A 21,484-nucleotide genomic window follows, 5' to 3' on the forward strand; every position below is an offset into this window, starting at 1 on the left:
CAGGGGGAAAGCATTTTTTGAAATTCCCTGATATTTCCCTGACATTTCCATGTAACTTGCGATCTAGTTAAGGCGTGGTCGTAGATGACGTCATACCAAACGGCTAAGCCGTGGAGAAATATCAGTAGCTGAGGAAATTCTTGCCACAGTTATGCTCATTTTTGCTTAACTCTGTCAGGCAGCATGATCCATTTGGGGTTTTTTACATGATTTTTCCCTGACTTAAACATTTTAATCCAGTTTGGTCCGCCCCCCACCCCCCGATTTAGTCCGTTTTCACGAATTCCCTGATAATTCTGATATTTTCCGAACCGCCAATTTCCTTGATAATTCCGATTTCCCTGTTTTCCAGGTTTGCTGGACACCGTTAATACCTGTAGGCAGGATTATGAAATAACGCCAATGCTTTGTGCTAACCTAAATTTGCTCAATGTAAGCAAGGAAACAGTACTATGGCCTTGATTTTTCATAAAATAAGGGCGATCCCCCCAAACAGAAAGAAATCTACACCAGCCAAGCATTCCACAGGTCATTTATTTTACCTTAAAATAAAGGCAGGCCGAGTACAGATACTGTACATTAAAACCGGACGTGTAAGCGGTTCCAGAGAGATCGTTCGAGTCCGATCTGTGGATTTCCCGGGGTGATCCACCTGGTTACTTTCTCTCGATGCTTAGATGTAGAGCGAACCGTCTGTGGGACCCACGTACCCAACTCCAATCAGGAGTACATCAATCAGCGTCCAGATTCCCAGACCGCCAAAACTGAAGAGTTTGCCCAGCCCCTCCCGCCACTGTCCCAGGTAGAAGCGGTCTGCGCCAAAGCCACCGAGCGTGATGCTGGAAGACGACACGAGAAAGGGTTAGAAACTGTTCTGGTTTCTGGTAGAAGTTTAGTAATTACAAATAACTCTCATTAAATGCATCATTTCATGAAATAAGGAACTCCGTTTATTTCTCTGCTCTCTTGATTGATTCCAGACATCAATCAGTCCATTATCTCTCTTCTAGCCGCATATCTCACATTCCTTTTTCTGCTTCACTTAGACAAGATTTATTTCCTAACTACATAGCTTTAAAAAAGACAGCAGCACTGACTAAATACAATACAAAATACTTTGGCTTACTTTAGCCTGGCAAAAACACCTTCATATTTCTTTTCAGCAACGTTGAAACTCCACCCTTCTTCTCCACTAGCCCCTTGACGTGCTAATTACCTCACTACAATATTTAACCCATTCCTCTCCTTAATATCTTCTTCCAGACCTTTGCTCTCTACGTTTCTGAATCCTTCTGAATTTAGGATTCACCCAGCGAGCATCTGATTCTCCCTCGCTAGATCTTGAACTCATAGCCCCATCCTGTGGCTGGCCTCCCACCTGTTCTACTACCTGTAACCCCGGGCCCCCCACTACTTCATAAACACTATCTGAATCCGAGTCCTCAATATCTTCATCATCCTCCAACTGATCAGGAGTATATACAACAAGAAACTGCCCCCCGGGCTATTGATTTTTGCAGCAAAGATGTATTGAAAAAAAACAAGCACTCTGAAAATGCTAATTGTTCTATAGAAAGAACTAATCCTGCTAGTTTGGCTGGTTAAAAATTGTGAGAAATTTTGCTTATTTAACACGTCGTTTACAATTTCTGCCCAGCAGCCTGACTTAAATCAGGGTGTCCAGGGGGAGAGCATTTTGAAACCCCCTGATATTTCCCTGTAACTTGCGATCTAGTTAAGGCAGGGTCATAGATGATGTCATACCAAACGGCTAAGCCGTGGAGAAATATCGGTAGGCGAGGAAGCAAGTTGTTGCCAGTTATGCTCATTCTTGCTTGATTCTGCCAGGCAGCGCGATCCGTTGGGGTTTTTTGCATGATTTTCCCGAGACTTTTAAACATTTTAAAAGAGTTTGGTTTTCCCCCCTGAATTATTCTGGTCTTTTTCACAAATTCCCTGATAAGTCCCTGATATTTCCCTGATTTCCCTGTTTTCCAGATATGCTGGACACCCTGTAAATATATATATGTTTTTAAAGCACTATGCAAGTAGTATCCAGAGTATCCAGAGGTTTGCGCTTCTTATCCTACCTCAAAGCCAAGGCTGTTGACCATTTGTAGCCTCCAGTCCAATTGCAGTAGAGCATCTTGGGAAAAGTACGATTTCCTTTTAAAAAGACAAAAAAAATCTTTTTATAAAGCGCGATTGCACAGACAAGAAAAAAAGGGCACAGCCTGATCATTGCTATCACTGTAAAGTTGTCGTCACAACGAGAGAGATAACTGCATGTCGGGTATTTGAGGCACAGAGAAGAGACAAAACATCTACTCCAGTCTTTCGCACACACAAAAGAGTTCATTATTTCGGAACACAAAGCCCAAGGATTTACAAGACAGACTCCCAGGGGCTGCAGGAAAAGAGGACAAGGCACCCAAGCCTGCGAGATGTGTCTGGCTTACCCAGGCAATGGATGTGGTCTCTGACGGTGCAGTTGGCTGTGTAGCGCTCTCGTGGGCACGAAACTGTCCTGCAGTTGGTAGGATTGGAGCAAAGGTAGTTTGAGGGTGGCAACTGCCAGCAAAATTGGCAGGTCATGTTGATCAAGAAAGTCTTCTGAGGTTGGTTGTTTTGATCCTGTAAAGGAAGCAATGAAGGTCATCTTTCTCCCGTGGATAATTCATATATAAGATCAATGCTTCTCAATTACAAATGTGGACTCCCAAAACAGCGTGGCTGGCTAGGGAATTCTGGAAATTGAAGTCCACACATCTTTAAAGTTGCCAAGGTTGAAAAATAGATGAAAAGTACAGTGGTGCCTCTATTTAGGAACTTAATTCGTTCTGTGACCAGGTTCTTAAGTAGAAAAGTTTGTAAGAAGCAATTTTTCCCATAGGAATCAATGTAAAAGCAAATAATGCGTGCGATTGGGGAAACCACAGGGAGGGTGGAGGCCCTGTTTCCTCCCAGGAGATTCCTAGAGAGGCCCCACGGAGGCTTCTCCCCACATTTTCCTGCCCTGTTTCCTCCAGGAGATTCCTAGAGAGGCCCCACGGAGGCTTCTCCCTGCCTTTTCCGGTTACAGTTTCGGAGGGTCGGGTTGGTAAGTAGAAAATGGTTCTTGAGAAGAGGTAAAAAAAATCTTGAACACCTGTTTCTCATCTAGAAAAGTATGTAGAGGCATTCTTAGGTAGAGGTACCATTGTAATTATATTTTTGCTCACTGGGTGTTTCGTCTCCAGCTGATCAAAGACAGAATTCAGCTCTAATGGAAATCAAGGCTATTTAACAAAAATCACTGAAATAATTGAGGTGTTTTTGCTAGCTGAGAAGTCTGCAATTGTTCTTTTCAAATAAACTGATCCCGCCTTCAGCAAGGATGTACAGCTTCAAATCAGAAGGGTGAAGTAATTGTCTACTTTTTCTTGAATTGACTAAGACAACTACTTATTCCTATCTGAAGTAAACGCCATGGATTATTTGTCACGTCTGTTTATTTACAGAGCAAGGTTTTTAACTTACAACACAGTGGACTTGGGGTTTGGCTTCACATTCAAATGCAACTGATTTGCCATAGACACAAGAATAGTTAGTCCTGCAGGTCATACATTCTGGAGGCAGCCGGCTGCAAATGCCATTACTTGGGCACCAGGTTACGTAAGATGGAATTGAGGTACCCTCTGCAGAAATAAAATCATTGTTAAAAAAATGGCTTTAGTATCTTCCATAAAATTAAACTTATGAAACCTCTTTGAGACCTTGGAACTCCATTGCCATTCCCTATGAATTTATAGCTGGCCATTCAACACGTAGCCACTCATAAGACTACTCACTCTCAGGGAGATGGGAGGTTAACAACTATGAAATATAAATAAATATAAACCTCATTTTTACAATGCCATAAAAATCATTTAAAAACCAAACAAAAGATGGATTTTAAAATTTTGAATCTGATTTTTAAAATCAAATTTATTTTAATAAAATGCTTTTGGAGTAAAAATTTAGGGATAGTTTTCTATTTTAAGATACATTAATAATTCAGTTTAGCAAGAAATGGAGCTTAGTTATGTAGCATGAAGCTATATATTCTACAATATTGGGACTGTCTGAGTCAACAGCGGGAATTTAAACATGCCTGGGATAAACATATATCCATTGTAAGATAAAATACAGGAAATAATATAAGGCAGACTAGATGGACCAGGAGGTCTTTTTCTGCCGTCAGTCTTCTATGTTTCTATGTCAGAAGAGGAGCCGCTTTGGGACAGAGATGACAGTTGCTCTTTGAAAATTATTTTTTAATTGAGCTGGTATAAATCAAGCCTTTTTACTAATGATTTAAATCATGACATGCTTTAAATCAAATCCACCCAATAATGCTGTGATTTTCCTCCAGAGAAAATGATGGATGCCTCTCATCTGGAAAACACCAGTGGCCGACTCTCTTTAGTAGAGAAAAGCTGAGCGTGACTTTCAAAATTAAAACTAGCAAAATAATGAGAGGAGAGAAAGTAGCAGATTGGATTAAGCTGGTCGCCTGAACTATTAATTACTCATGGATGTTTTACAAAAAAAAATGTTTTACTGGAATGTTTCAGAAAGCGAGAACTCTTCCGAAAACAAGTGATGGGATTGTAAAACCTATGACATACCTGGCACTTTGGATGCTGGGATGTCGGTGCTCGAAGGGAGCCCCACAATCTTGGAGAGCGAAGCCTGGGAATGAGAATGCTCCAAGCTCAACGACCCTGGAATAGCAGTGAGGGGACATGAAACTAAGCAAACCTCGGGGTGCAGGACTGTCTTCACCTAAAATTTAGGACGATTCAGGGTGAAATCCATTGGGACCCCGAGAAAAGCTAGTCCTTGACATACGACCCCAACAGTGAGACATTGGTTAAGTGAGCTTTTTCCCATTTTACAACTTTTCTTGCCACAGCCGCTAAGTCAATCTTAACTGGTCAGAAGGTCACCAAAGAGGATCCTGTGACCCCAGGATACTTCATAAACACAGGTCGGTTGCCCAACGTCCAAATTTTGATCACGTAAGGATGCAGCAAACAATCGCAAGTGTGGAAAAATGACCCTCTGTCGCTTTTTTCTGTGCCGTCATAACTTCAAGCGGTCACTATAAGGGCTGTTGTAAGCCGCAGGTTCTTTGCTGCTGTCCTTGGTCCTGAATTTTTATTTTATCCCTCCCACCCAAAATGCTTTCAGCCCATTCTGCACCGCCCTTCGCTCACGACAGGTATGTGGGTGGGGGACAAGGGATGTGGACCTTCAACTGGGTCGGAAACTCCGATTCAGGTTCCCCAGCGTGGTTGCCAGGATGACTCTGGAAATAAATTGGAACTTTGAGGAGCATTTTGACTTTGATTTAGTTTGGATGCTACCTGGAACCTTGACATTTTAAACCTGGATCTCAGCTTCCTACCCAGTTGAAAGTTCACATCCCCTTGTCGTCCCCCCCACCCCCGCAAAAGTGTCATGTTGCCCACTCAGATTTTGCCAGCGTGGCCAGTCCTCCTCCTGCTTCCGCCCAGGTGGGTGGGCCTAGGATGTCCTTGAACCCCCTGGCACGAACGCTTTGTGGCTGCATCATGAAAATTACCGCTCACAAGTTCCCATCAACATCAGGCCATCTACAGATAGTGCGGCAAGCGCCCACCAACCTCTGCACCAGCTGTTTTATTTATTTATTAAATTAAATTTACTTATTTGATGTCTAGCCAGCCCTTCTCCTGAGACTCAAGGTTTTCCTTGAACCCAGAACCTTTTCCCAAACTGCCCCCCCCTCAAAAGGCTGGGGAAGAATTACCCCACCCTCGCCCCTTTCTCCAGAGAAGACCCCCCCCTGAGGGTCTCTAATAGCCCCCCCCATGACAGAAGCCCACCTACTCAATTGAGAAGCCAAACTGGGGGGAGGAGCAATGCTTCCTTGAACATGTGCAGAGTGCAGTCCCCACCCCATGTTAAAAGCCCCCCCCCCATTTACCCCACACGGGGGGCTTCTGGGGCCCTCAAGCGCCCCCGCCCCATAAGTGCCCCACACACACACAGGAGTCTGCCCTGATTAGCATAATTAATAAACGGGCCTTTTCATTCAAGCCGAGTAAGAAGCCGGCGAGCCCCCGAGCCCCAATTCTCACCCCGGCCGGAGAGGACGTAGAGCTGCGAGAGGAAAACGACGACACAGCAAAGCCGCTTCAGCGCCCTCAGTGCAGCCATCCCCACCGCCGCCATCTTGCTCTCATCCGGGACTTGCATCCGACTCCGCCCCCTCGCTCCTCTCCACGGAAACGGGCGAGGAGGAGGCGGAGCTGCGGCTCTGCGCCTGCGCAGAGAGAGAGAGAGAGAAAAAGGAGACGCGCTTCTGCTCTGATGTGGGCGTTCTTTTCTTAGTGCTCGGCAATCGCTCTCGGTCGCCCCCGTGAGGGACGGAGGGGCATCGACGCGCTTGGGAATCCGCCGAGTCTGAGCTGTATGGTGCTGCGGTGGTACAACAAGCCAACTTGGTTAATGCAACCTGGTTCGGGAGTTTTGCACGTTGTGCAAGAATTTAACTTAATTTGAGAGTTTTGCACCTTGTGCAAAAAAAATAATAAATCAACCTGGTTCGGGAGTTTTGCACGTGCAAGAATTCAATCTGGTTTGAGGGTTTTGCACCTTGTGCAAGAATTTAACTTAATTTGAGGGTTTTGCACCTTGTGCAAGAATTCAACCTAGTTTGGGAGTTTTGCACCTTGTGCAAAAGGAGCTTTTTTGCATTACACTTCAGTGCGTCCCCCCAAAAAGGCCTTAGGGGGATTCCCCGAGTAGGCGAGGCGCATGGGTCGTGTGACCCCCAGCAGCCTCAACCCCCAGCCTTGCCCAGTTGCCCGCCGAGGCTCCGCTCCCTTCCTGCTGGGAACGATGGGAGTTGCAATCCAACCCAGCCGCCGAGGCCACTGCCTGGCGAGGACGGGAAGCGGACCTTCCCCGGGGCGGCCCCCGAGCTCCGCCCGCGAGAGGCGGGCAAGCGTCTCCGTCCCGCCCCGGGGAAGCAGCGTCGGGTCATGGCGGAGGCGGCTGCGACCGGGCGTCCGCCCCGCTTCTTCCAGCGGCTGCCCAAAGTGGTGAGAACCGGGCGGCCGAGGCTCCAGCTGCTTGCAATGGGCGGGGGGCACCCAGTGGCCATCGGGAGGGTCCTGGGCTTGTGAAGGTGCGGGTGGTTGAGAGCCTGGCGGGTCCCCAAGCAACCTTTGGACCTCTGGGCCCCCCAAAAAGAAATTTGAATTTAGCAGGATCTTTGACACTCCAATGGTTGCAGAATGGCCACTATAGAAGGGCTGGGAGGATTCTGGGTGTTTAAGTCCATGTCAAAGCCTGCTGGCAGGGGGATTCTGGGAATTGAAGTCCAGGCATCTGAAAGCACAGCTGAGGAATTCTGGGAATTGAAGTCCAGGCGTCTTTAAAAAAGGCTGAGGAATTCTGGGAGTTGAAGTCCATCCGGCCTTTAGCACTACGCTAAAACAGTATTTTTCAACCTTGGCCACTTTTAGAGGAATGGACGGACTGCAACTCCCAGAATTCAGAATGCTGGCTGAGGAATTCTGGGAATTGAAGTCCATCTTGGCTGAAACACACTGGGATAAAATAATGTTATTTTTTTCCAACCGTGCCCACTTTTAGATGAGTGGACTGCAACTCCCAGAATCCCCCACCCACGGTGCTAAAAATAAAGTCCATTGGGATTTTTCACTAATTTCTCCAACAGTCTTTTTTTAGCGGTTGGATGAAAAGAGATTCTTTCTTCTGTGTCTCCCATTCTGGACACCCGAGTAAAATTAAATGGGGGTTTTTAGGGCAAAGCTCAGCCCGGGTTGAGGGGCCCAATTCTCTTCCCGCGATACTTTAAAGGAGTCCGACCCTTCCCTGCCTTCCCTTCCAGGAGCTCCATGCCCACTTAAATGGCTCCATCAGTGCTGCCACCATGAAGAAGCTGATGGCGCAGAAACCCCACCTTCAAATCGGAGAGGAAATGGTCGTGATTGACAAGGGGGCGAAAAGGACCCTGGAAGAGTGAGTCCAGCGGCTTCAGGGCCACCTTGGAGAAGAGATAGGGGGGGGGGGGAGTCCTCGCCTTCACAGCCATATGGGGGATTTTCATCCCCCAAAAGCTAAACTGAAGTCTTCAATATTCATCCAAAGTGTAATATTATATTATACACTTCTCAAAAAAATAAATAAAGGGAACACTTAAAAAACAGAATATAACTTCAAGTAAATCAAACTTCTTGTGAAATCAAACTGTCCACTTAGGAAGCCATTCAATTCAATTTATTAGATTTGTATGCCGCCCCTCTCCGAAGACTCGGGGCGGCTCACAACAACAATAAAAACAGTATAACAATGGGACAAATTTAATAATAAAATTATATTTAAAAACCCCAACAATTTAAAAACCATACAACACATACATACCAAACATAAAATATAAGAAAGCCTGGGGGAGATGTCTTAGTTCCCCCATGCCTGGCGATATAGGTGGATCTTGAGTAACTTGCGAAAGACATGGAGGGTGAGGGCCGTTCTAATCTCCAGGGGGAGTTGATTCCAGAGGGCCGGGACCGCCACAGAGAAGGCTCTTCCCCTGGGGCCCGCCAAACGACATTGTTTGGTCGACGGGACCTGGAGAAGGCCAACTCTGTGGGACCTTGTCGGCTGCTGGGATTCGTGTGGTAGAAGGCGGTTCTGGAGGTATTCTGGTCCAATGCCATGAAGGGCTTTAAAGGTCATTACCAACACTTTGAATTGTGAGCGGAAACTGATCGGCAGCCAGTGCAGGCCACACTGACTGACCACCAATTTCACAGGCTGTTGGGGCAAATGGGATAGTTGTGCAAATGAAATATTCAATGAGAATATTTCATTCATTCAGATCTAGGATGGGTTCTTTGAGGGTTCCCTTTATTTTTTTGAGCAGTGTATAAGGAATATATAAGGGGAAAACAAATTCGCACTATAACTCAATAATTAAATTCACTCTGCAGATCAAACTCTTCAGCAATTCACCTTCTTATCCCTATTAAATCTTATTTTTCTCCCCATCGCTCTTTCTGCTGCTCCCTTTGGAATAAATTACGCTTTATAAGTTAGCGCTACAGAAAGTGAATATTTACTGTGTGAAATTATAAATTATTAACTGATTTTAAGTAATATGACGAAGAAGATGGTTGTTAAGTGAAGCATGCATCTTCCCCCCTTTATTGGCCACAGTTGTTAAGCGAATCACGGCCATAAAGCAAATCCATCTTCCCTCCAAATTGAGTCTCCTTTTCCTCCGCCAGCTGGGACGGTCACAAAAAATAATTGTAGGTGCCCAGGGGGCTGCAACCGGCTGGTTGTTGTATTTACACATTCCCAGCTTGTTCATGTTGCTGTGGGTCTTATTAACCCCATTCATACATGCTGGTCCATACAGGTGTTTCCAGATGTTCCACTTCATACACCAGATGACCACCAGACCGGAAGATATATTAATGGTAATTTATTTTGAACCCAGATCATGGGGCCTTTACTAATGTGGGATTAGTGTGACTGCGATTGGATGAATTTGGTTGAATGGTTTTTTATTGTCTGGGGTTTTAGACTTCGGTTTTATCTTTGGGCTTCATAAATTTTGTATTTTGTATCCGGTTTTATCTTGTAAGCTGCCCTGAGTCCGCTGGAGAAGGGTGGCCTAGAAATCCAAAGAAAGAGAGAGAGAGAGAGAGAGAGAAAGAAAGGAAAGAAAGAAAAGAGAGAGAGAGAAAGGAAGGAAGGAAAGAAAAGAGAGAGAAAGAAAGAGAGGAATGAAAGAAAGAAAGAAAGAAGGAACGAAGGAACGAAGGAAAGAGAAGGAAGGAAGGAAAGAAAGAAAGAAAGAAAGAAAGTTTTATGTTTGGGTTTCATAAATTTTGTATTTTGATTCTGATTTTATCTTGCAAGGCACCCTGAGTCCGCTGGAGAAAGCTGGCCTGGAAATCCAAAGAAAGAAAGAGAGAGAAAGAAAGGAAAGAAAGAAAGAAAAGAGAGAGAGAAAGAAAGGAAAGAAAGAAAAGAGAGAGAGAAAGAGAGAGAGAAAGAAAGAGAAAGAAAGAAAGAAAGAAAGAAAGAAAGAAAGACTTCTCATATCCCAGCGACCGGTTGAGTTGTATAAAGTCAGCCTCTTCCGGGCCCTGTCAACCAAGGAATGTTGACTGGCGGGTCCACGGGGGAGGGCCTTCCCTGTTGCGGCCCTGACCCTTTGGTCCACCCCTGGCATTTTGTTTTTATTTTTTGTAGGTAACCAAAGATGTCATTCGGGAATTTGCTGCAGACGGAGTCAAATATCTCGAATTAAGGAGCACCCCTAGGGAGGAGAAGAGCTCAGGTAACTTTCTTCTCTGCTTCTCCTGAAATGTCTTCTCGGCAAACTTGGGCTGGTTTCGAAGGAAATCATCTCCAGACGGTTGCTGAGATGGCTGGTAAAGCCAATGATACTGTTTTATTTTTAATTTATTTTAATTTATTTATTTTGTCAAAACATATACAAGATAGCAGGTATTGGTATAAAAATAATGTCAGTGTTCCAAATAGCATCTGAGAAATAAATCAGAGTCCAACCCATAGCCTTCTCCCAAGTTCTAAGCCATGTTGTTTACAAATTGTAGTCAACCCAATACTAACATTTCTTACAGTTTTCCACCCAAATTAAGGTTCATCCCTCCTTCCCACATCCACAAGTTCATCACATGGACCATTCTGGTTCTCTCAACGTCCACGATCCTCCCCTATACCTCCGGATGGTGTAAAACAAAGGATGACCTTGAATCCTCTGGAAAGAGAATGTGTTGTGGCTCGTATCTTTCCCTCCCATGCAATCGCCCCCCCACAATTCCCACAGTACTATTCTACTTGTGGCAGGCCAAAGTCTCCAACTCAAAACAATGGCTTCGGACTGACACATAGACAAAGTAAATACAGATATAAATGAGGGCCGTAGGAGAGGTACGATAGGCCCGCTGGTGCGCTTATTCATGCCCCCCTGCACCTCAAAACAAGCCGACCAGGAAAAAACATCTCAGATGTATTCCTTGTTTGCAGCTGGAAATGATCTCTTGGTTTTCTCTCATTTGCAGGTATGACCAAACGAACATACGTGGAAACAGTCCTTGAGGGCATCAAGCAGTGTCAGGAAGAGGGATTGGATATCGACGTAAGGTATATTATGGTTCTGTCTAGATGATCCACCGGCAGGAAATAAAGCTCTCTCTCACACACACACACAGACACACACACACACACAAACACAAAATGGACAGTATAGCATTGAGATATATTGCTTACAATACGTCAAGGTATAAAATAGTTAAAAGTCCAAAAGGGATATTTAGTCCACTCTGGCAGTGTTTCCAGGCTAATGACTCTCAGATGAGAACAGCCTCGGCCCAGGAGCTCATTAAAAAGTCTCCTTGAAGTAATTCTGTCAATCAACCCACTCACACATCTCCGTAGCCTCTGCGAAGAAGCAGATTGCATATTTTAAGGATGTCTTGAGGCAGAACTGCTCTTTAAACCCCAGAGCTCACACGGGGCCATTGTTGGAACATTGTCCATCACACTGATTTCTCACGAGACTGTCCCTTATATAGGCACAAGGCGTGGCCAACTGTTCCATAGAGCTATTCACCCCAAACCTCTTCCTTCTCAAATGATCCTCCCTGGACAGAGTCCTGCGCATTCGTGCATCTATAAGTGGTTTGTCGTCATCTCCTGAGTCACTCGATAATATTAGATAACACAAATCTAATATTACAAAGTTAAAAAACCCATAATTTAAAAAACATGCACACAACATACCATACATAAACTATATCAATTCAATTGTTTTAAGTTTAAAACTTCCCTGCTTCCTTGGTGCTATTCCTGGCTTATCCAAGTTCCCAGGGAGTTTTATAATGTTCCAGGTTTCTCGTATCTGTGGACAGAAGCAAGGGGGCAGTTGCTGCCAAGGAAACCGTGAAGTTGGCCGGAGACTTTTTCCTCTCCACCGATGGCGTGGTCCTTGGTGTGGACCTCAGTGGAAATCCGAAAGTAAGCTTTCTCGGGAAGTAAAAATCTTAAGCTATGGGCAGTTTTTTGGGGGGATCGGTCTACCAGATAAAATTATTTTATGGGACTGTATTTGCTCTTCTTTTTCTATCTTGAAGGCGGGACATGGCCGGAGCTTCTTGGAGCCTCTTCTAGAAGCCAAGAAAGATGGTTTGAAGCTGGCCTTGCATCTTGCAGAGGTAACGCTCAGGTGGTGGCTGAGCATCCTTCTGGGTTGGTGGCGAGAAGGTTCATTAAAATGGCTCTGAGCACTGATCCCTTTTGGGTTTTTTTTAGTTTTTTAGTTTTTAATTTCTTTAAAAACATAACAAAAAACCCCAAACAAACATACATTTACAATATTTATTTATTTATTTATTTATTTATTTATTTATTTATTTATTTATTTATTTATTTATTTATTTATTTATAAATCGGATTTGTATGCCGACCCTCTCTGCAGACTCAGGGCGACTCACAGCAATTATTTATTTATTTATTTATTTATTTATTTATTATTTAGATTTGTATGCCGCCCCTCTCCGCAGTGTAAACAAATCTAATATTTAAGTTAATTTAAAACCCCAGTTTAGAAACCAATCATACATACAAGCATACCATGCATAAATTTTATAAGCCTAGGGGGAGAGAAAGTCTCAATTCCCCCATGCCTGACGACAGAGGTGGGTTTTAAGGAGCTTACGAAAGGCAAGGAGGAGGGGGCAACTCTGATATCTGGGGGGAGTTGGTTCTAAAGGGTCGGGGCCGCCACAGAGAAGGCTCTTCCCCTGGGTCCTGCCAAGCGACATTGTTTAGTTGATGGGACCCGGAGAAGGCCAACTCTTTGAGACCTAACTGGTCGCTGGGATTCGTGCAGCAGAAGGCGGTCCCGGAGATATTCTGGTCCGGTGCCATGAAGGGCTTTATAGGTCATAATTTATATATGGTATGCCTGAGTGTATGTCTGTTAGTATATGGGGTCTTTTTTTAAATTGTTAAATATTTTAAATCTGTTTAGATTATTTATGATTTGTTTCCACGTGTTGTGAGCCGCCCCGAGTCTTCGGAGAGGGGCGGCATACAAATCTAAGTAATAAAATAAATAAATAAATAAATAACCAACAAAATACAAAAAGAACAAGAAAAAAAAACAAAGCAAAAACAACATCATCACCATAACAAATAACAATCAATGTATGCTTTACATCATCATATGAGGTAGGAAAATGTAATTAAATGTTTCCTATTCTGTTAAAACAGATGTTCCTTTTGGGTTTTTTAAAAATTATATTTTGCTCATTTTCAAAACTTTTCTTTAACTTTTCCCTACCGCCTGACCACATTGTTCACCCATTCGGAGACGGTCATACAATACTCAGACTGAGGATTCCTTTTCCCCAAGTGCATTATTTGACATCTGGAAACATTAAATTGCCATTTCTGTTGCTTTGACCACTTTCTTGACAGATCCCAAAGCAGGAGGATGAAACCCGGCTACTTCTGGGTCTTTCGCCCGACCGAATCGGACACGGGACGTTTCTTCAGACATCAGAATTGGATCTGGTGGACCTCGTGAGGCGAAGCAAGATACCTCTAGGTGAGGAAGGACTTGGGACCGTAGCTGGGTGATGGGTGGTGGTTTGGGCTGGGGATGATGGAACTGCAGTCCACCACTTGTACTGGTCAGTCATAACTATTCCTGTTTGCTCCCTCCAGAACTCTGCCTGACATCCAACCTGAAAGCCGAGATGGTGCCCTCCGTGAGTCAACACCATTTTGGATTCTGGTACCCACTGGGACATCCTGTGGTCCTTTGTGTAAGATGCTTTGGATTCTCCTGGGGGTGAAGCAGGATCCTTCTTTTCAACAATGTTACGGGCCCCGCATGGCTGCCTATGCTCACTTATCCTTTAAAAAGCCAGGGTGGCCCAGTGGTTAGAGTGCAGCACTGCAGGCTCCTTCAGCTGACTGCTAGCTGTAGTTCAGCAGTTCAAATCTCACCACTGGCTCCAGGTTGACTCAGCCTTCCATCCTTCCGAGGTAGGTCAAATGAGGACCCAGATTGTCGGATGATTCTATAAACTGAGGCTGATTCTATAAACCTTTTAGAGAGGGCTGTAAAAGCACCCTGAAAGTGGTATATAAGCCTAAATGCTATTGCTACAGCAAGAGAGAGAGAGAGAGAGAAAGAAAGAAAGAAAGAAAGAAAGAAAGAAAGAGACAGGAGAGGAAGGATGGAAGGAAAGAAGGAAAGAAAGAAAAAGAAAGAAAGAAAGAGAAAGAAAAGAAAAAAGAAAGAAAGATAGATCCAGAAGAGGAAGGATAGAAGGAAAGAAGGAAAGAAAGAAAAAAAGAAAGAAAGAAAGAAAGAAAGAAAGAAAGAAAAAGACACAGAGAAAGGAAAGGAAGGAAGGGAGCTAGGGTGGTGAAGTGGTTAAGAGTGCCGCCCTGCAGGCTCCTTCAGCTGACTTCAACAATGTTTTAATATTAGATGGAGAAAAGCTATATTTTTAAAGAGGTTTTTGAATATATATATTATATGTTTCTACAGTCCCTTTGTGAAAGAAAGAGATATAAGCCTCCATTGAATGATTACAAAGTATAAAAAGAAAAAAAAAACATTGTATATGTTTGACAGTAAGCTTCATTTTGTGTTGGAAATTATGTATTCTTTTTAACTTTGTGCTGGAGAAAAAAATAATAAAAATACGACTGACAAAGCCCCCACTCCCTTCTAGCACTGATACTGTTCCCCAGCTGGGTCATGAGACGTCTGCAAGAGGGAAAAAACCCTTCACGTCCATCCTGAGCTACCTAGAGTCTCCGCCTGTAGAGGTTACCTTTGCCAAGAGCCGCCTTTTCTGCACCCCAAAGCAGGAAGGAGCCCCTTTATTTATTTATTTATTTATTTATTCATTCATTCATTCATTCATTCATTCATTCATTCATTTATTGGACTTGTATGCCGCCCCTGTCTGTAGACTCGGGGCGGCTAACAACAGTAATAAAAAACATCATATGAATCCAATACTAAAACAACTAAAAACCCTTATTGTAAAACCAAACATCCCTACAAACAAACATACCATGCATAAAATTGCAAAGGCCTAGGGGGAAAGAATATCTCAGTTCCCCCATGCCTGACGGCAGAGGTGGGTTTTAAGGAGCTTACGAAAGGCAAGGAGGGTGGGGGCAATTCTAATCTCCGGGGGGAGTTAGTTCCAGAGGGCCGGGGCCGCTACAGAGAAGGCTCTTCCCCTTGCTCCTTCTCACGGCTTCTCTTGTCTCTTCCTAGACGGACGATAAAGGCGTCTTTGCCACTGAGCTCTCCGCAGAGTACCGGCTGGCGGCCGAGACCTTCTGCTTGTCCGACAAGCAAATCTGGGCGCTCTCCTTCGCGGCCATTGACCACGTCTTTGCCTGCGACCACACGAAGACCAAGCTGAAGGAGCGATGGCGGGCGCTGAAGCCGGTCCCGTTGCAGGGACTTGATTGAGAGCACCAGTTATCAGCCATGGGCAGGGGGGCGGGGTGGGGGTAGTAAGTTTATGCACACTATTTATTGAATAATTTTTTTAAAAATTGTCCTTCCTTCTCTACTACCTTAGTATGATCCTTAATTGCTTTTAAAATAGGAAATAATTAAATAGCATGTTTTCACCCATAATCGCTTTCATCATTTTAATCATTTCCTAGAACTGAACTTTTATAGCAGTGAAAGAAAATTGAGCTACTTGCCTAACCGGTTATCGTACCGAACCTTGTGTTTGTTCAGGACAAAACCTTAAAATATTACTGTGCTCCTCAACAAATAATGCTGTCCATCATTTGTCCTTTTTGGTGGCTATTCAAATAAGGTGACTTAATCCACTGAAAAAGAGTCCCAAGTACGTATACTGCTCAAATAATAAAGGGGACCCTCCAAGAACCCATCCTAGATCTGAATGAATGAAATATTCTCATGGAATTCTCTTTGTTCTGTACAAAGTTGAATGTGCACGACAGCAGGTGACATTGATTGTCAATCAGTGTTTCTTCCTAAGTGGACAGTTTGATTTCACAGAAGTTGGATTGACTTGGAGTTATAGTGTGTTGTTGAAGGGTTCCCTTTATTTTTTTGAGCAGTGTATATTGTATATATATATATATTGTACAATATTGGGTTCCTACGGGAGGAGATGCACAAAAAATCTGAATTCCTCCCCTCCCTTTTTTAAAATTTGGGGTTTTCCTCCAACACCTTCCAGGTTTTGCCCCCCACCCCTCCCGAAGTTTTCAAAGAGAAAAGCTGACATCCATTTAGCCCAGTTGGCAAGGGTGGGAACTGGACACTGGAAAATTTAATAAAAGCCTCCGAAGGTTTGCAGGAGATTCTGGTGGGTTTTTCTTTTCTTTCTTTCTTTCCTTCTCTCGCTTTTCAGGAGGTCCAGAGCCAGAGGCGGTCGCACACTGCAAAGGGCCAGAGAGAATGAGAAAAAACAGGCCAGGAAAAAGGCTGGGAAGCTAGAAAATACCATTAGTCCTTGGGTTATATGAACATAATGGAGGCCAGGACTCCTGCCGCTCAGCAATGCGGTGCCCTTAAGTGAGCCGTAATATCCCCCGTTCCCCATTTTATAAGCTTTTTTTTTTTTGCCACGGTTGTTAAGCGAATCACTTGGTCGTTAAATGAAACTGGCTTTCCCCGTTTTGACTCTGCTTGTCTCGCCTCTGGAGGGTCATATGTAATAATAATAATAATAATTTATTAGATTTGTATGCTGCCCGTCTCCGAAGACTCGGGGCGGCTCACAACAATAACAATATATAATGTAACAAATCTAATATTAAAAATTATCTAAAACCCATCATTTAAAAATCATACAACACAAGCATACCATACATAAACTATATAAGCCCAGGGGAGATGTCTCAATTCCCCCGTGCCTGGCGATATAGGTGGGTCTTGAGCAATTTACGAAAGGCAAGGAGGGTGGGGGCAGTACTGATCTCTGGGGGGAGTTGGTTCCAGAGGACCGGGGCCCCACAGAGAAGGCTCTTCCCCAGGGGCCCACCGGACGACATTGTTTAGCCGACGGGACCCGGAGAAGGCCAACTCTGTGGGACCTTATCGGGCGCTGGGATTCGTGCGGCAGAAGATGATCCTGGAGATATTGTAAATTGCATATAAGCAGGCAAATTGCAATCGTGGGGTGGGGGTTGCGACGGTCATAAGTGCGAGGACCAGTCATAAGTCCCATTTTTAAGCACTGCTGTGATTTTGAGCAGTCGCTAAATGTACAGTCGTAAGATGAGGATCCCCAAAGTCCAGGATGCCTACAAAACTCAAATGGACCCACGCCAGAGTGAGATTTTGGTGATTTTCGGGGATATTTTTGCTTCTGCGTGCTGGATTTGAGCTTAGCCACAATTGGGGCCTTTTCGTTAAGCCGCGGTGAAGCCGGGGTTTATCAGAAGGGGTTTTTCCACCCAGGAATGATGGAGAACCTGCCTGAAGGACCCTCAACAGATACGGAAGACGTAGCCGACACTGACCAAATGGTTTCCCAGCCGCTCTCCAAGGGTTGACGGAGTTGACAACGTTCACGTAATTAATCCACTTCTGTTTCCAAGCATCGCCCGGTCCTGAAAGGGGGAAAAATCCACAATTTTTCTATGGATCCACCTCTGGAACATCTGGGTAGTCCTTGAGTTGCAACCGTAATGGATACGGCACATCATGGTTTTTTTACCTGCCTCCTGAGTCCCATCGATGACCATTCCTCCCCGCTGTTTAATCGCTTCTCTCATGTAACCGTGGTAGTCTACAATCTCCAGGAGAGAAAAAAAATAAATTAACTCCTTTGTGTTGGGGAAGGACTTAGGTGCTTAAATAAGAGGAACGGGCACCAGGGTGGACATTGGGTTGCTTCCTTGTTGAATAATCATAATAATAGCCGCCCTGAGTCCTTTGGGATTGGCTGGCATAGAAGTTGGATAAATAGAAACACAGAAGATTGACGGCAGAAAAAGACCCCCTGGTCCATCTATTCTGCCCTTATACTATTTCCTGTATTTTATCTTAGGATGGATCTATGTTTATCCCAGGCATGTTTAAATTCAGTTCATGTGGATTGACCAACCACGTCTGCTGGAAGTTTGTCCCAAGGATCTACTACTCTTTCAGTAAAATAATATTTTCTCGCGTTGCTTTTGATCTTTCCCCCAACTAGCTTCAGATTGTGTCCCCTTGTTCTTGTGTTCACTTTCCTATTAAAAACACTTCCCTCCTGGACCTTATTTAACCCTTTAACATATTTAAATGTTTCGATCATGTTCCCCCTTTCCCTTCTGTCCTCCAGACTATACAGATGGAGTCCATGAAGTCTTTCCTGATCAGTTTGATGCTTAAGACCTTCCACCATTTTTGTAGCCCGTCTTTGGACCCCTTCAATTTTGTCAATATCTTTTTGTAGGTGAGGTCTCCAGAACTGAACACAGTATTCCAAATGTGGTCTCACCAGCACTCTATATAAGGGGATCATAATCTCCCTCTTCCTGCTTGTTATACCTCTAGATAAAATAACAATAATAATTTATTAGCTTTGTATGTAAATAAAACAAATCTGGTGGAAAGGGAACAGCCCAAGCTTTGAAGAAGTCTTTCAAAGATTCTTCTGCTTTCGTTTAAGCCCACCCACCCACGAGAAACACCTGGGGAAGCATTTCCTTGAACAATACTGGGATCCGTCACACGCCACCACCGAGTCAAAGAAAATAAGGACGCAGAGCTGGAAAGCTACGGTTAGTTACGTGGGGCAAAACCTGGGCTGTTGAAGATCCTTCTATGCTGAACCTCCTGCTCAAGGCAGAATTCTTGGACCAAGAACATCCTAAGTCTCTCTGCTTCAACAGAGGCATCCATGTTCTCCAACTCAACCATGTTTGTCTTCTAATGGGGTGTTTCTCAACCTTGGCCTCTTGGAGATGGATGTGTGCACATCAATGTGTCTTGAAGTCACGTCTGATTGGGGAATTCTGGAAGTTGACGTCCAGCCACCTTCAAGTGGCCAAGGTTGAGAAACATACAGGAGGTGGACCAAAAAAATGGAAACACTTGACTTTTTGGCATAATGTTTGAACATGTTCAAATCAATCAAAACTTGACATATTTTAATGTTTTTTTAATTCTGTTATTTGGTATGTTTTTTTAAACTACCTTTTTTTTTTTTTACAGAAATTTAAGGAAATTGGTTATAACCTTCTAGAAATGGCTGACCTCTCAGACTTTCAAAGAGGCCAAATTGTTGGTGCTCGAATGGCAGGCGCTCGTGTCACAGAAAGTGCCCGAATGTTTGGCGTTTCAAGAGGTCATGCCTCAAAAGTCATGACTGCTTTGGAAAGAGAAGGGAAAACGTCCTCAGCCAAGCACAGGTCTGGTCGAGAGTCGAAGTGGTCTGAGAGAGACCGTTGGACTCTAAAGTGAATGGTTAGAGCTGATCGCAAGACCACAGCTCCTAAAATCACTGCAGAGCTCAATAGACACGTACAGAACCCAGTTTCCACAAAAACTGTTCGAAGGGAGCTTCACAAATCTGGATTCCACGGAAGAGGTGCACGGGGTTTCCATTTTCTTGTCCACCCCCTGTAGATCTAATATTAAGCCCAATAGAGTTGAATCTTCCCAGGGTTGCCTGGTGATCTAGACTTAGAACAATGTTCTCCGATCTGGAGCTTCAGAGGTGTAGACCTCCATCCGTTGTCCACTCTTCACCAACTTGACCGGGAATTCTGTGAATTCGGATCCGAGAGAATCTAGAATTGAGGCTGCTCAGCTGCTTCCAGAGGTTCAAGAAACCAACCCGCCCCCCCCCCCAAAGGAAGGGGAAAGGTTAGACTTACAGGACTGGGAAAATAGAGACACGGAAGTCTATCAGTGTAGTCGGGAGCAATGGCGTAAGGAGGAACGAGTGGTCTACAAGAAAGAAAACAAGGACAAAACCCCCAAAGTCCATGAGATACTTAAATCTTTTCCACCAAAATCAATAAATATGGAGAGTCCCACCCACCCAAAATTTAACAACAAATCCCAGCCGACGCAAAGGTTGAATTCTCCAAGATATGAAACCTGGCCACCCAATGAAGCCCATTTCTGCAACATGTGGGACCATCAGCGAACTCAACCCATTCACTGGACAGACCCAGGGGGGGTGGGGTCTCCCAACTCCGGCCACGTTTAAGACTTGTGGACTTCAACTCCCAGAATTCCCCAAGCAGCCCCCCCCCCTCCAATGCAACTCTAACCTGTAGCAGCAATAAGCCATCGTGTATCCAAACCAGCCCTTGGCTGGCCCTACATTTGAATTGGGGGCTGCTGCTGTGTGGGTGGGGGCTTGTGTCTGTCCACCCCATTGCTAAGAGCGGTGATCTCACAATGGGTTGTGGCCTAGAGCTGCCCAACTATTGTGGCATGAGAGACTGGCCACCACAAGCTGGGATTCATCTCTCTACTGAAGCCGATGTTTCTTCCGTTGAAATGATGGGAGAAACCAGAATTCTACCGTTCTCCATTGGGTTCTACCTTCCTCTTCCTCTCCCTTTCTTTCCATTCTTTTTCTTTCACTTCTCTTTCCTTTCATTCCTTTCATTTCACTTCTCTTTCCTTTCTTTTCCCTTTCTTTTCATTCCTTTCATTTCCTTTCACTTCTCTTTCCTTTCTTTTCCTTCTCTTCCCTTTGTTTCCTTTCTTTTCATTCTTTTTCACTTCTCTTTCCTTTCCCTTTCTTTTCATTCCTTTCATTTCACTTCTCTTTCCTTTCTTTTCCTTCTCTTCCCTTTGTTTCCTTTCTTTCTCTTCTCTCCCCTTTGTTTTCATTCCCCTATCCTTTCTTTTCTTTTCTCCTTTCCTTCCCCTTCCCTTTTGTTTTCATTTTCTTTTCTCTTCCCTTCTGTTCTTCTCCCTTCTCTTCCCTTTGCTTTCCTTTTCCTTTCCGTTTGTTTTCATTCCATTCCCTCCCCTCCCCTTTCTTGCTTTAATTCTTCCTTCCTTTTCCTTTCTCCTCTCCCTCCATTCTCTCCCTTCCTCCCTCATCCTCCCACGGAAGAAGACTTTCCTGTAATAAAATCATTAACCATCCCCAAACCCCCAACACTTTACCCTTAGATTATCTACCGTTGACCTCTCCAGATTCCTAAGAGGTCAGTAAGGGGCGAGTACAAGTGCCAGAGTGCCTTCCGTCCCTTGTCCTATTGCTCTCCTATATCTCCTATACCTTTCCTCTATTCCTATATCTCTTCTTCTATTCTTTCGTTGATATGTTCTATTCCTATATCTTCTTTTGTATTCTTTCTTAGATATATTTTACTATGAATATCTCCTCTATAACCTTCATCATGTATTTTACTAAGTGTATAT

The 21,484-nt window shown here is 44.2% G+C and overlaps 3 protein-coding genes and 1 long non-coding RNA gene across 4 annotated transcripts in view; 2 read left to right on the forward strand and 2 right to left on the reverse strand.

Moving 5' to 3' along the window:
- The window catches only part of MTMR10 (myotubularin related protein 10), a 780,230-nt gene that overhangs the window by 457,683 nt on the left and 301,063 nt on the right, over window positions 1-21,484 (forward strand). The window lies entirely within an intron of this gene.
- Window positions 517-6,335, reverse strand: TM2D3 (TM2 domain containing 3). Its single transcript, XM_070763585.1, has 6 exons — window positions 6,147-6,335; window positions 4,650-4,745; window positions 3,520-3,677; window positions 2,460-2,634; window positions 2,091-2,166; window positions 517-839 (listed from the first exon to the last, which is right to left on the reverse strand). Exons 1-6 carry the CDS (start codon window positions 6,262-6,264, stop codon window positions 674-676), a joined length of 789 nt encoding a protein of 262 aa, XP_070619686.1. The 5' UTR covers window positions 6,265-6,335; the 3' UTR covers window positions 517-673.
- On the forward strand, window positions 6,805-15,902 carry MAPDA (N6-Methyl-AMP deaminase). The gene is made up of 10 exons (XM_070763586.1): window positions 6,805-7,112; window positions 7,928-8,058; window positions 9,461-9,521; window positions 10,303-10,390; window positions 11,139-11,220; window positions 11,967-12,093; window positions 12,210-12,290; window positions 13,558-13,687; window positions 13,807-13,907; window positions 15,386-15,902. Exons 1-10 carry the CDS (start codon window positions 7,053-7,055, stop codon window positions 15,584-15,586), a joined length of 1,062 nt encoding a protein of 353 aa, XP_070619687.1. The 5' UTR covers window positions 6,805-7,052; the 3' UTR covers window positions 15,587-15,902.
- LOC139172959 (uncharacterized) lies at window positions 17,633-20,042 on the reverse strand. The gene is made up of 3 exons (XR_011559959.1): window positions 19,972-20,042; window positions 17,823-17,901; window positions 17,633-17,715 (listed from the first exon to the last, which is right to left on the reverse strand). It is a non-coding gene; the product is annotated as an uncharacterized lncRNA (long non-coding RNA).

The sequence above is a fragment of the Erythrolamprus reginae genome, chromosome 10 (assembly GCF_031021105.1).
Source record: "Erythrolamprus reginae isolate rEryReg1 chromosome 10, rEryReg1.hap1, whole genome shotgun sequence".
Taxonomy (NCBI): domain Eukaryota; kingdom Metazoa; phylum Chordata; class Lepidosauria; order Squamata; family Dipsadidae; genus Erythrolamprus; species Erythrolamprus reginae.

Coding starts and splice junctions, on each gene's coding strand:
- TM2D3 (XM_070763585.1), bottom strand. CDS start 6,264: ATGCAAGTCCCGGATGAGAGCAAGATGGCGGCGGTGGGGATGGCTGCA. Junction 2,635..3,519: donor AACCCCAAGTCCACTGTGTT/GTAAGTTAAAAA, acceptor CTTCCTTTACAG/GATCAAAACAACCAACCTCA. Junction 2,167..2,459: donor AGACCACATCCATTGCCTGG/GTAAGCCAGACA, acceptor TCTTTTTAAAAG/GAAATCGTACTTTTCCCAAG.
- MAPDA (XM_070763586.1), top strand. CDS start 7,053: ATGGCGGAGGCGGCTGCGACCGGGCGTCCGCCCCGCTTCTTCCAGCGG. Junction 7,113..7,927: donor TCCAGCGGCTGCCCAAAGTG/GTGAGAACCGGG, acceptor CTTCCCTTCCAG/GAGCTCCATGCCCACTTAAA. Junction 10,391..11,138: donor TAGGGAGGAGAAGAGCTCAG/GTAACTTTCTTC, acceptor TCTCATTTGCAG/GTATGACCAAACGAACATAC.